The sequence below is a fragment of the Lineus longissimus genome, chromosome 12, assembly GCF_910592395.1.
Source record: "Lineus longissimus chromosome 12, tnLinLong1.2, whole genome shotgun sequence".
In the NCBI taxonomy this organism is placed as follows: Eukaryota; Metazoa; Nemertea; class Pilidiophora; order Heteronemertea; family Lineidae; genus Lineus; species Lineus longissimus.
Genome location: NC_088319.1, coordinates 17,516,084 through 17,529,064, shown reverse-complemented (window position 1 = coordinate 17,529,064; position 12,981 = coordinate 17,516,084). Strand labels below are relative to the sequence as shown.

General features: G+C 43.6%; 2 protein-coding genes across 3 annotated transcripts; one reads left to right on the top strand and one right to left on the bottom strand.

Moving 5' to 3' along the window:
- The first annotated feature begins 108 nt into the window (after positions 1-108).
- LOC135496758 (beta-lactamase domain-containing protein 2-like) lies at positions 109-5,007 on the top strand. Of its 2 annotated transcripts, none has more exons than XM_064786244.1 (7): positions 109-302; positions 1,924-2,112; positions 2,359-2,458; positions 2,594-2,822; positions 3,033-3,238; positions 3,684-3,929; positions 4,291-5,007. In XM_064786244.1, the coding sequence occupies exons 1-7, from the start codon at positions 169-171 to the stop codon at positions 4,477-4,479; spliced, it is 1,293 nt and encodes a 430-aa protein (XP_064642314.1). In that variant the 5' UTR covers positions 109-168; the 3' UTR covers positions 4,480-5,007. The 2 variants fall into 2 exon arrangements, with proteins under 2 accessions (XP_064642314.1, XP_064642313.1); XM_064786243.1 differs by lacking the exon at positions 109-302 and adding an exon at positions 964-1,173.
- A 205-nt stretch (positions 5,008-5,212) lies between these two features.
- Positions 5,213-11,171, bottom strand: LOC135496697 (general transcription factor IIH subunit 2-like). The gene is made up of 12 exons (XM_064786165.1): positions 10,854-11,171; positions 9,757-9,977; positions 8,792-8,906; positions 8,477-8,563; positions 7,999-8,210; positions 7,563-7,741; positions 7,131-7,207; positions 6,974-7,004; positions 6,649-6,712; positions 6,377-6,480; positions 6,013-6,164; positions 5,213-5,752 (listed from the first exon to the last, which is right to left on the bottom strand). The coding sequence occupies exons 2-12, from the start codon at positions 9,813-9,815 to the stop codon at positions 5,612-5,614; spliced, it is 1,221 nt and encodes a 406-aa protein (XP_064642235.1). The 5' UTR covers positions 9,816-9,977; positions 10,854-11,171; the 3' UTR covers positions 5,213-5,611.
- Positions 11,172-12,981: the final 1,810 nt, after the last annotated feature.

Sequence of the window (12,981 nt, the reverse complement as noted above, 5' to 3'; positions counted from 1 at the left end):
TAACACCAGGCTAAGGACTGATTACAACACTTAAAAACATGTGATGTATGGTAATCAATGAGATCATGATAGTAGTAAAGCCAGAAAGTGGGTCATCAGAGGCTTTAACTTGGTCTCCAATATCAAGTGTCATTAATTCTTTTGGCTTAGGACAGAGGAAGGTCAGCCATGGCTCTCTTCAAATTGGCCGTTCTTGTCCTTCTCGTTGCTTTGGTGGTTGTCCTCAGAAGAAGACGAAGTCTTGAATTTCATGTTGACGGATTCGTAGCAGCTGGATTTGAGGAAGTGGACAAGACTTTTAGGTAAGAGCTACCGGCAGTAAGCTGACTTGCTTGGCCTGTGCCTTCATGCCCATCCTGACAATATCAGACCATTTCATTCGATACATACTTACTCCCTCAATGGAGACATGAGTAAGGAGAAGTCGTGTTGTAGGCCCTGTTTGCAAGAGGTTGAGTAAGGAGAAGTCGTGTTGTAGGCCCTGTTTGCAAGAGGTTGAGTAAGGAGAAGTCGTGTTGTAGGCCCTGTTTGCAAGAGGTTGCTTCATGCCATACTCGGAAAATATACATCTCGACGTAAAAAATAACACCAACATCAGAGTTCTTGTCTTTGACTTTGTTGCATTGATAAGAATCTTTAGATCCTTGTAACCCATGGACGGTTACATTTTGATGGTTGACATGGTAAGCCTAACTTTAAACAGCACAGTGAGGTGTATAAAAGAAACCTTATCCTGGGATACAGGTTTTTGATACTCCTACATCGTGTACAAAATATCGAGAGGCGGAGTGTATTTAAAACCACTGATTGCGTCAGGATGAAGAAACCTGTGCCAAGTTATTCAGTGACACCCTGTAAACATACAGTAGATGGTCTGTCATGGTCATAACTGCATATTAGTCACTTGGATCGAGGTTAGCAATCCTACAGAAAAACACTTCTCCTCGTCTGTGGGTCCTGCGGACGAGGTTGGTCTATCAGGGACTGGCTATGAACAATTACTTGGCATAATGACCCGTTATTAAGCAAAATGACTTTCATAAAATATGCTGTTTTTGTCCTCATTTTTGCGTGTGCAGTGATGTTTATTCGCAAGCAAACGGCGCCAAAACTTGAATTTCATGTTGGAGGATCTGTTGAGCCAGGCTTTGAAGCTGTCGACGATGCTTTTAGGTGTGAAAACTGTAATTAAAGTATAGGCCTAGGCCTAGGCTCCCCTGGTAGGCCCTGGCTCTGAATCTGATCATTAGCTGGCCATTTTGCGACAGGCGAGTGAAATTGATAGCGGGCTCACTGTTATGTGTCGCATAAGTTGGGCCCACACGGGATATCACATGCACATGGCCAATGGGAAACCTGGGCTGTTTGTTCAGGTCAACTAATCAATTACGTTGTAATTATTATGCTCAAAATCAATTAATGAAAATAAGAATTAGGGTAATATCGACCAAACAAGTGTGAAGGAAGTGTAAGTTAATTGACTAATTCTGGTTACTTGACTCAAAATGAATTCAAGTGTTTCAGAATGCAAACCATTGGCATAAAACATCACAGAAACATCAGATCCTAAATCTTTCATAAGTGGTGGTTAGCCAATGAAGACATCAAGGCTCACTCCATACATTTTACCCCTTACACCCTGCAGAGAGGTGAGTGTCCAACTCATCTCACCCAGGTAGAAACTGGTAGAAACTGGCACTGTTGGGGGATTTATATTCAGAAGCACTACCTCGTGCTGGAGGTTTGGCCTACACTGTAAAACTGTAGAGAAGAAGCTAAGGCCAAAAAAGGTCCAATGTACACCCGTTTATGTCTTATCAGTAGACATCCATTTATATCGTATGTCGCCCATCACTCCAAAGAAAAAAACACGATCACACTCACAGCCATTTGATGAATAATATCAAACTCTGATTTTTTAAGGGAACTGATCAAAAATGGCATGTACGGTGGTGCCTTCACAGCTTATTACCGGGGGAAGCCTGTGGTTGATTTATGGGGCGGTTATGCAGACGTGGATAGCAAACAACGCTGGGAGAAGGACACCATCTCCATGGCTTTCTCAACGACGAAGGGGCTGGCTGCTCTCTGCATTGGAGTCTTGGTCACAAGGTGAGGTTTACATCAGAATTCAACCAGGCATCCTCTTTTTAAATTCCCCAATCTTGGTCGGGTGTAAATGGGGTAATTGAGACAAAAATTAAGGATATGAAAGTAACGGCCACATTTGAATCCCCCCTGGCTTGTGAGCCAGACTGTGAAACCAGGACGGACCACCTCCAACACCAGTTTTATATTCTGTGCTCTGACTTGAGTGTCCTTTGATTGAATTCATTGATGACTTTGTTCTGATTGCAGAGGTCATGTGAAGTATGACGATCCCGTGGCATCCTTCTGGCCAGAGTTTGCTGCCAATGGGAAGGAGAGTATCACTTTGAGGACTCTTATGAATCATGAGGTGAGTTGCATGAATCAGGCCCTCGAACGTCTGTCAAGGATCAGGGAGCCTGAAAAAGAGGGGGCATGCACTACATTCCCTGCAAGTTTTTAGTCTGTTTTGGTATTTCTCATGAGCATCTTTGTTTTCTTTCAGGCTGGGCTGATTGGTCTTGATGAGCCGCTGAGTCTAGAGGATTTGTTGACAGATTCACCGAAAGTTAGTCAATACTTGGCCAAGCAGAAACCTTTCTGGGAGCCTGGCTCTGGACATGGGTACCACGCCATATCTATCGGACCCTATGTAGACCAAGTAGTCAGAAGGGTGGACCCAAAAAAGCGAAATGTGACACAGTTTTTTGAGGATGAAATTGCAAAGCCGCTTGGTAGGTTAAAACACAAAAACTTGATTCTTCTTAAGCGGTTGTCCCTGTTCACGACCTCGAAGCACTTTGTCATCCCAACGTCTTGGTGATGGTTAATTTAAAGCAGCATCTACCCAGCATTGACATGCAGCTCTAGATGGAGTGTTTCAGCAGGCCTGTCCATATGTTGGTCATTGTTCAAAGCTTCAGTTTCTGCTCTTCTACTTTCAGGAGTCGATTTCTCATTACACCTGAAGCCGTCTGAGCGTTACCGAGATTCACGGCTCGTTGAGCAGCCTGGTTTTTATGGTTTGCTTGATACGATATGGTGTGCCTTCGAGACGTGGGACTTCCAGATGGTGCAATGTTTTTATGAAATGGTCAGCAATCCTGCTAGTTTGATAGCGAAGGCAATAGGAATGATTGACATGCCCGAGGTACAATTTTTAATCATTTCTGAATAAGTTTTGATCAAGATGTGTTCCAAATTGAAGGGAGAGTGAAGGCTGTTACTTGGTGGTCCAGATTGACTTCCTTGTAGGAGTCTCGACTATACATGTGTCACATTACATCGGCAGTATTCAAACCTGTACAAGAAATATTATCCGCAAATTGAGGTTCCACTCTACTTCTCCAAAGCTATACCAGCAACATTTTCAAACATTTCAGTTGAAAGATATTTAACGGTAATTCATTGATTGTAAAATAGAAGTGTTGGACGGGAAATGACCTTTTGAAACTATTCCCTATTTGTCCTTGATGGATTCTACATGCTTCCCTCGCCTACGGCGCATGCTCATCCAATGGATATCGTCTGCTTATGAAAGTCGTATAGAAACTACAAACACTATAGTTGACCTTGTACTTGACCTTGTTTTCCAGTCATACAACCACATTGATAAAAAGATAGTTGAGATTAGCTCTGTTACTGGGCACGGAACTGCAAGAGCACTTGCCAAAATCTATGGCATGATAACGATGGATGGCGGGATGGTCAACGGCAAACCATTGATAAGTGACAGCGTCCTTTTAGAATTTATGCAGGTGCCAGATGAGATTACCAAGGACAAAGTTGTGTTGTTACCGATATCTTATTCAGGAGGCATGTCACACCTTCCAACTCCAGCAGTAAGTAAAAAATGTTACACAAATACTGTAATAGAGTAGAGTCGAGGTTAAACAACCAGTTCGTTATTTCCATTAGCACACCCACAATCAAAATGGGAGTGAATAAAACATGGAAATAATGAACCGGTCGTTTAAACTTGCGTCTACTGTATCTCCTCAATATTCTGTGTTCAGGCTTTTCATCAAGTCAGAAATAAACGACCAGCACCTCAAAAGTTTTTGATGATGTATTTGCTCCCCCTCAAGTCAGCCCACTTACATGTATCGTATAACTTCATTTATATTAACCAGAGCCATCAGTTGAAACAAATGGCGTCCTCCTTTAAAGTTGCTTTAACCATTACACTCTGTTCATTTTCAGGGCGACTGGATGTTTGGTACGCCGGGATTCGGAGGGCAAATGGGACATGGTGACCCGAAGAAACAAATTGGGCTGGGGTTTCTGACAAATCATCTAAGGACGTATATTGTTGTATCAGATCCAAGAACACAAAGCTTATTTAAAGCTGTTTATTCTTCCGTTAAAAAGATGGAAGAAACCAAAAAATGATCTCCTGTCCAGCCCATGATTTGAGTTCTAAGTGTGGATGTGTACTTTATTACTTCCGTTTATCATGATTGTTGTGACTTGCATGGTGTTTTATAGATTTATTCAATTATTAGAATCTTATCACTATTTGATTAATCCTGTGGATCATACCTTTAGATCTAAGAATGATATGTCCATGTATTATGTTATCCATGCGTATGAATAGCCCAGGCAGGGATGACATCTTCTATTGTATAGACATGTTCTCGGGTATATTGACAGGTGTTTTATCAATGCAAGGAGCCATCTCTGCAGAGATAAGTTGTTGGGTTGGAGAGAATGGTTCTGAATTTGGAAGTGGTGGTCGACAAAAGTTGACGTCAGACTAAGATTGCAAATACCTAGCTCCGTAGGGGTTAGAGGACCCGAAGCAGATCTTCCAGCCATTGTTTTGTTAAGAGTCATTTTAGCCCGGTTGATCGCCCTTTAGGGCAAGCACAATCATTACACATCATGTATATTGTCTTGTAGAAATAAAATAGCTCTATTTTCAAATTTATGCTTGTTTCATGTGTTCTGGCTGTCTTGGAAGTGCTGACCCTTATTTGGTTGTTTCTTGTCACCTTGCCAAAATCGGCAGCTTGTCCTCCGCTTTTTACCATGATCCTCCAGTGGTTGGAAAAAATGACAAAATGGCAACAGTTTGAATTTACTATTATATTCATATCTTATTAGAGAAATATGACATGGCAGTTTACAAAGAACAGTCAAGCTACTACATGTAGGACATCCTCTACTAGATAGTTTTAATTCCACTTGGGCTGAGTTGTCACAGGTCTTGTCTTCCAGTTGACATCATGATGACAATGAAGTTTGTTATTGTCTGCGTTGTGGAATTAGCCACTTGGCCATTTCAGGCCTGTTGAAACTACCGAGGGTTGAACCAACAACCTTTCTATAACACGTTGGATTCGTATGCTCCGACGCTGTGCCACCGCGCTTCCAGGGGTTACTGCAGTAAATCAAATGTCCGTCCTGTCAGTCTCTGCTGTTGGTCAGTGTGTGCAGTACCTTGGCTTTCACCATAGCAAAGCCTACAATCAGTTTGCACAGACTGTTTACAGGCAAAACTAGGTCCGTTTTGTACAAAATGTCATGTGATCATGTCTACAGAAGGTGCACTCTGCTGTGTGGATCTTGAACTAGCACATCCAGGGCAGGAATGTAGCGTATCGTGAATAAACATATCACAGTCGGAGCAGAAGAGACACTCACACTTCTCGCAGAGGTAAACCTGAAAGGAGATCAGCAACATTGTATCAAGGAAGATAGAACCTGGCCAACTATGGGGACTTGATGGCTATGACATGTCTTGTAAATAGTGCAAGACAGTGAGACCACATCTCGAGACTGCGGTCCGCTGAAGCTGACCCGATACAGGGCAAGCAAGTCATCACCCTATGGCCAAGCCGAGAAAACAGGCACCAAGGAGACTGCTATGAATATTGGTTTTTATCTTTAAGAAAGACAAATGAGCATTATCGGTTTACTTACGATGGTTTCAGTGAAGAGCACCTGACAGGCAAAGCAGTGTTGATTGAGTGGCATCTGATGAAGAACTTGTGGTGAGATTTCCTTGAACACAGGCAGTGGGAAGAGATGGTGGTACGACCGCGCCAGATGGGGTGCTGAGACGAGGGTTAATCCTGCAAGTAACAAGTGAGTACATGAATACATGCACATACAGTGAAGTTTGTACCGGTCGAAAGCAGCTATCGAGAGCTGTAACAAACCTTGATATATACCCTACAAACAAACAACCATGTGGATAATGTCACTGCATAAAAATCGGCCATCTTGACAGTCAAACTTGCATCAAAATATGTCACTGACCCATTTGTTGCCATGGGGAACTCACCACAAGCCTTGCATTCAACTGGCAGCTCACAATATTTACTCTTGCACTGAGGACAAAAGTATCCACTCGTGCTGAAACCCTCGCTGTTTTTACTGTCCAGGTGACTACAAGGGAAAAGAAACATCAGTTAGTTGGCTTAGAGAAATAGAAGCAGGAGAAGTGTGGTCTCAGATGTTATGTAAGTTATTCATCAATCTGCGAGATCAGGTAAGGAACAAATCTCAGCAGCACAGATTTTCATCATAGCAAAATCGAAACACATTTGTGCTTACCACATGCACATGGATGATTTTTCCTCCTGGTCCGATGCAGCATTCAACTTATGGTGAGGGAAACCTTGAAGAAGGGAAGAAAATGTGATGCCAGGGTGCCACATCTATTCACAAAGACGTTGGATCGGCTACTTTTGGTCCTGGTTGCAAACTTCTCAATTATTTACTACACTCTCAATTACATGTACCAGTAATTGATCTGTTGCTTCATCCATGTGGTCTTATGTATGTCTGTTATCATGCATTTTGTGTTCTTTTGCATGAACGTGTAAAATGCCTTTCATTAGAATTCCATGCAAAAAGCCAAAATCCTGAAATAGCTTACCCATTCGGATTAGGGATGATTCCATATTCGCCTGAAAAAGAGACAAAAATTGGACCTACATAGATGCAGGAAAGGGATAAAGGTAGCAAATAAAGTGGCGCCTAGCATCTCTAGGAACGGAATACAGAGACATACTACAATGATATTGATAACTTACCGCACTTGGTGGTGGGACCACATGCTGACAGAGAAGATCTTTGAAATGATGCTCATCAAGGATAATGTCATATTTCCCTAAAATGTGGAGAAGCTAAGTCAGGTTGGTTATCAACTGTGGAGGACGGGGGCAGACCTTCACTGCGGCCAAATGTGTTACCTCCCCAGATCCAAGATAATAGCGTCATCCTGTGCTATTAGGCAGTGCCGTACAGCTTCTTCTCTTAATCTTCTCTGTTGGAATCATCTTACCTTTGAGGTCAAGTGAATCTACAAGTATGGAACCTTTAAAGAGATGACCATCGGAGATTCTACTTAAAGTATCATCTTGTTAGGTAGGAGGAAATTAAATCAGTCCATTATTGCTCAAGGACTAAGAGAAACAACCTTTTGTCAAGTAATCATAGCTACCTGAAGTTTTGAATCAACGTACCATGTGTGACTTGTGTGAGCTTCTTACACACTCTCACCTCCGCCGACAATCCAACAATAGAGCACCGTATATTTTGTTCCTTAAGTGTTTTAGCCGTCACAGCAATGTCGCCAGGGTCACAAGTTGTCAAACTTCCAAGAACCACCAAGACTTCTCTGCTGGCATGACCAGGCATGTGTCTGAAATTTGTGCAATGATAGTGATACTAATAATGGGAAATACAGCCTATTTGATTGTTTGGGTAGGTTTTAACATTCATACATACATGTAGGTGTTCACTGCCTGTTGCTGTCATACATCTATTGCTGGTGTTTTTGGGTACCAGCCTAAAGTATGTTATATATAAACTGGCATTTTTCTTGGCCTCTCTTTCTATTTTCTAACAAGTCAATCCTCCTCTATGTTCTTCTCCCACTTTTATTCTAAGCTTTCTTACCTGAGAGTCTGCAAAGCTAACTCTAGAGCATTCTGCAGTGATGGCTCTCCCTGGCATGTCTTATCATTCAGAGTCTCCAGTGCTTGGACATGTCTTTTTGGATTACCTCCTAGTTCTGTCACCTTTTCTGCACGTTTATTCCGTGATACAATAATACCAAGCTGACTGATAGGATTCTGGTCGAAGAATTCTTCCACAAAATGTTCCAAGAGCTGAAATAGAAAGATGATGTGTCAATACTAAGACAAGTTTTAAGTTGAACCAGTCGACAATGCTGATGGGACCAAGCTCATCGGAAGACTTGGCCTTCAGAGTAAATAAGGCATCTCGAAATGGTGTGACAGCTGAGGAAGAGTAACACTAAACCCACTTGCCTGCACTAATGGGTCATCTCTAGATATATCTGCATTATTCTGTCTGTCACTTTGGCTAGATTAGAGTAGGCTGATACAAGAAAACTTGTTTTTGTTCTCCTTACCTTTAAGGAACATATGAATCTTGTTGGCTTTAAATCCTGGTCCATCATGGCATTCGACATGTCAACCACCAAGAAAAAGTGTCTCATCTGCATTGATCAAGAACGGACAAATGTAAAAGTAGATAACATTGAAATGAGAAATTTTCCGTATCACAATATCACATATCTTTAGATCAGACTCGGGGAAAACGTGTTTGAAAGCTTGAATTGTCCACCTTGCTAGGACAGATATTCTGTGAAACTAACACAAAACAATTGAAATCTGATTTTCGATGCTCGTCATTTTCACTGTTAACAATGGATGGTTCACCTTACCATTCCCAAGCGGACATTCCCCTTTCTCTCCTCCAGTCTTTTCCGCTTCGCTCTCTGAATAATTTCATCCACGCTAGCCTGTAGTGATCCATCATCATCTTCTTTTAGGGCTTCCCTAAATAGAAAAGAAAATGACTATGAAAAGAAGCATTCGGGGGGGGGGGAAGGGGTTGACCTATTCTCAGGCCAACAGAAACCAAAACCCCTACTTTTTTCTTCTGGCTTGTTTCAGCGACCCCCAATGGATTTGACCATCAACATTTTACCATACCAAGTTCATGCAACTCCAAAAGCTTTGTAAGCATGGACGGTATTCCAGGCTAGGGTAGGCTGACATGCCCAAGGCCAGGCTGACATGCCCAAGGCCAGGCTGACATGCCCAAGGCCAGGCTGACATGCCCAAGGCCAGGCTGACATGCCCAAGGCCAGGCTGACATGCCCAAGGCCAGGCTGACATGCCCAAGGCCAGGCTGACATGCCCAAGGCCAGGCTGACATGCCCAAGGCCAGGCTGACATGCCCAAGGCCAGGCTGACATGCCCAAGGCCAGGCTGACATGCCCAAGGCCAGGCTGACATGCCCAAGGCCAGGCTGACATGCCCAAGGCCAGGCTGACATGCCCAAGGCCAGGCTGACATGCCCAAGGCCAGGCTGACATGCCCAAGGCCAGGCTAGCTACTGTAGCTGCAACTGCAAGTGAAAGGCCAGGGAGGGAGTCGCAGTTTAGCGAGTGTCAAACTATGTCGATAGCCTTGCCATTATAACTTAGTTTTCCAACACTTAGAAGAACCATCCACTCCAGTTCCATCGACCATTCATGATTCAAAGTCGGCATTTTCATTTTTTCCACACTCTTCCTATTTTCCCTGTAACACGACGGTGTAATGATTTCAAATTTTCAGGGATTACGCATCAGATCATAGTCTATAGCGTGGTCTCATTTTTATTAAATATTTTTATCATTACCAGGTTTTTTCGTATTCCGTTTCCCATGTGTAGCCTTTTTCAGGCTCCGTGTCCTCCATCTTTACTGTCCAAACAAGATATTTGTAGGTCTAATTTGATGGTGACCAACTGAGTGGTCCAATCATCAGTCAGACAAGGATCCCCTTTTGCGAGTTGTTGCTACTTCTGGCTGTTCCGTCACTTCTTTTTGCTGCGTCACTGGATGTCCAAAGTCATGCCCGCTGAAACGAAAAGTGATCATATCAACATTGTTGTGGCGATATTCTCCACCATCCCTTCGTAATTCCCACAGCCTGTGATTTTACTGGCTGCCCCCCCCCCCCTCCTTCTTACAGGACCTGAGACGCCAATCATATTTTACAATCGGAATTACCTTTTTTTCGCTGACAATGAGAAGAAACCACGAGGCAAGAAGACCTATCTACTTCATGGCATGAGACATTGTCACAACCTTAACTTATAGCTTATAGTCTGAGTATTAGTCTTGTCTAAGATGTTCAGGAATCATGAAAATGCTCTTTAATTAACAATTGCATATTTTACATGGTATCACAATGCTGTTGGCGTCTTATGCAATTTGAATGGCCGATTTGAATTGCATCAGACGTCGCGGTTTAACATAAGTTGTGTACCGGTGCAACGGAATACGCTGCATGACACAAGGGCCTTAACATCACAGTAGAAAATAATCATATTGAATTTGGCTAAATCACAGGGCTCAGCCAATCCTCTGAATGATCTGATGATGGGGGGCGGGCGAGGGGGTTGATCCAGCAGCGGCTGGCAGCGGACATTTGTCTTGACTCTTGCTTGGCGCTGCTACAGCTTTAAGTGCTGTGGTACAGCCTAGAAGCAGTGTCATCATTGGCGAAATCGACCAAAGTTTGTCCGAAAATAGATCTGTTTACACACTATGGCAAAGGCGTATTGCAGGTACACGTCAACAGGTCATTGTCGGACGTCAGTTCGCCAAGAAAACCAAAGGAATCGAAGGATTCATTGAACTCATCAACACATCATTAGTTTTTAGTGAAGTTCAACTGTATTCCTAGGTAAATCACTTTGGTATATAGAGAGTAAGATTACAATTAACTCACGTTAAAGTTTGAATTCCGGGGAGGTAGCGTTGTCAGTACGTTGGTTTAGGGGCGCAATAACCTAGCTTATAGCGAGCAATTAATACACTAAGATTTCAGTGATTAACATAATAGTTGCAAGTATTTGGCATTTTAGACTCATATTTCGTGCTATAATAACTACGTTGTAAACATAATGCTCAAAATTGATTCATGAAAAAGTTGTTAGGGCAATATCAAGCAAGCAGTAATGGAAAAAAGTGTAATTCCATTAACTGAATATTGTTTTTAGACACTATAACATTTTAGGCCTACTTTTCCGTAAACCACGAGAACAATGTATGTGAAAAAAACAACACATATAAGTGAGGCGCCGAGTATACAGTAATTGTAAGGTAAAGAAAAGCTCGGTCTCTAAAGTCTGGAGGTCCGGAGTCCGTAAATGTGACGGTCACGAGAGTGATTTGTTCTTACGGATAGATCGAGAGGGCGGTTTGGGGTTCCGCCGACGGTGCTCGCATGCATTAGTCGTATCCCCGAAACCTTTACAACGCGAACAAAGCTCGTGGCATCCATGACGGTATAGGAATTGACGGTGAGGTAACAAAAAAACTCGTGGCATATCGGATGCGCATCCGATGACGGTAAGGGAATTGACGGTGAAGGATCTCGTGGCATATCGGATGCGCATCCGATGACGGTAAAGAAATTGACGGTAAAGGATCTCGTGGCATATCGGATGCGCATCCGAAGACGGTAAGGGAATTGACGGTAAAGGATCTCGTGGCATATCGGATGCGCATCCGAAGACGGTAAAGGATCTCGTGGCATATCGGATGCGCATCCGAAGACGGTAAGGGAATTGACGGTGAAGGATCTCGTGGCATATCGGATGCGCATCCGATGACGGTAAAGAAATTGACGGTAAAGGATCTCGTGGCATATCGGATGCGCATCCGAAGACGGTAAGGGAATTGACGGTAAAGGATCTCGTGGCATATCGGATGCGCATCCGAAGACGGTAAAGGATCTCGTGGCATATCGGATGCGCATCCGAAGACGGTAAGGGAATTGACGGTAAAGGATCTCGTGGCATATCGGATGCGCATCCGATGACGGTAAAGAAATTGGCGGTAAAGGATCTCGTGGCATATCGGATGCGCATCCGATGACGGTTTTATAGATATATTATATCAATTTTAGTTTTATACTGTTATGTAAGTGGCATATCGGAAGCGCATCCGATGACGGTTATATATATATACATGTATATATATTATATTTATTTTAGTTTTACACTATTATGTAAGTGCAAGCTCTAGTGAGCTCACACAACTGTTTGACAGTCCTGGCTGCTCCATCGTGCTGACAACATGATGAGAGAGATGAGACATTGAGTCACAGCCAGGCCAAATCAGTCTTGGCTGCTCTACCAAGTTGTCAACATGGTGAGAGAGATGAGGAAGTCACAGCCAGGCCGAATCAGTCCTGGCTGCTCCACCGTGTTGACAACATGATGAGAGAGATGAGACAGTCACAGCCAGGCCGAATCAGTCCTGGCTGCTCCACCGTGCTGCCAACGTGATGAGAGAGTCACAGTTAGGCCACATCAGTCTTGGCTTCTCTGCCAAGTTGTCAACATGGTGAGAGAGATGAGACAGTCACAGTCAGGCCGAATCAGTCCTGGCTGCTCAACCGTGTTGCCAACATGCTGAGATAGATGAGACAGTTACAGCCAGGCCACATCAGTCTTGTTGGCTACTCTGCCAAGTTGTCAACATGGTGAGAGAGATGAGACAGTCAGAGCCAGGCCGAATCAGTCCTGGCTGCTCCACCGTGTTGACAGCATGATGAGAGAGAGATGGGATAGTCACAGCCAGGCCGAATCAGTCCTGGCTGCTCCACCTTGCTGACGACATGATGAGAGAGATGAGACAGTCACAGCCAGGCCACATCAGTCTTGGCTGCTCTGCCAAGTTGTCAACATGGTGAGAGAGATGAGACAGTCACAGTCAGGCCGAATCAGTCCTGGCTGCTCGACCGTGTTGACAAGGTGAGAGAGATGAGACGGTCACAGCCAGGCCAAATCGGTCTTTGCTGCTCTGCCAAGTTGTTAACATGGTGAGAGAGATGAGACGGTCACAGCCAG

What these genes read in the sequence shown, in the direction of transcription:
- LOC135496758 (XM_064786243.1), top strand. Translation starts at nt 1,031, where the DNA reads ATGACTTTCATAAAATATGCTGTTTTTGTCCTCATTTTTGCGTGTGCA. An exon ending in TGAAATTGCAAAGCCGCTTG is followed by an intron (nt 2,823 to 3,032) that starts GTAGGTTAAAAC and finishes TTCTACTTTCAG; the next exon opens with GAGTCGATTTCTCATTACAC. An exon ending in GAATGATTGACATGCCCGAG is followed by an intron (nt 3,239 to 3,683) that starts GTACAATTTTTA and finishes CTTGTTTTCCAG; the next exon opens with TCATACAACCACATTGATAA.
- LOC135496697 (XM_064786165.1), bottom strand. Translation starts at nt 9,815, where the DNA reads ATGGAGGACACGGAGCCTGAAAAAGGCTACACATGGGAAACGGAATAC. An exon ending in GGAATGTCCGCTTGGGAATG is followed by an intron (nt 8,564 to 8,791) that starts GTAAGGTGAACC and finishes TGATCAATGCAG; the next exon opens with ATGAGACACTTTTTCTTGGT. An exon ending in GATTCATATGTTCCTTAAAG is followed by an intron (nt 8,211 to 8,476) that starts GTAAGGAGAACA and finishes TTTCTATTTCAG; the next exon opens with CTCTTGGAACATTTTGTGGA.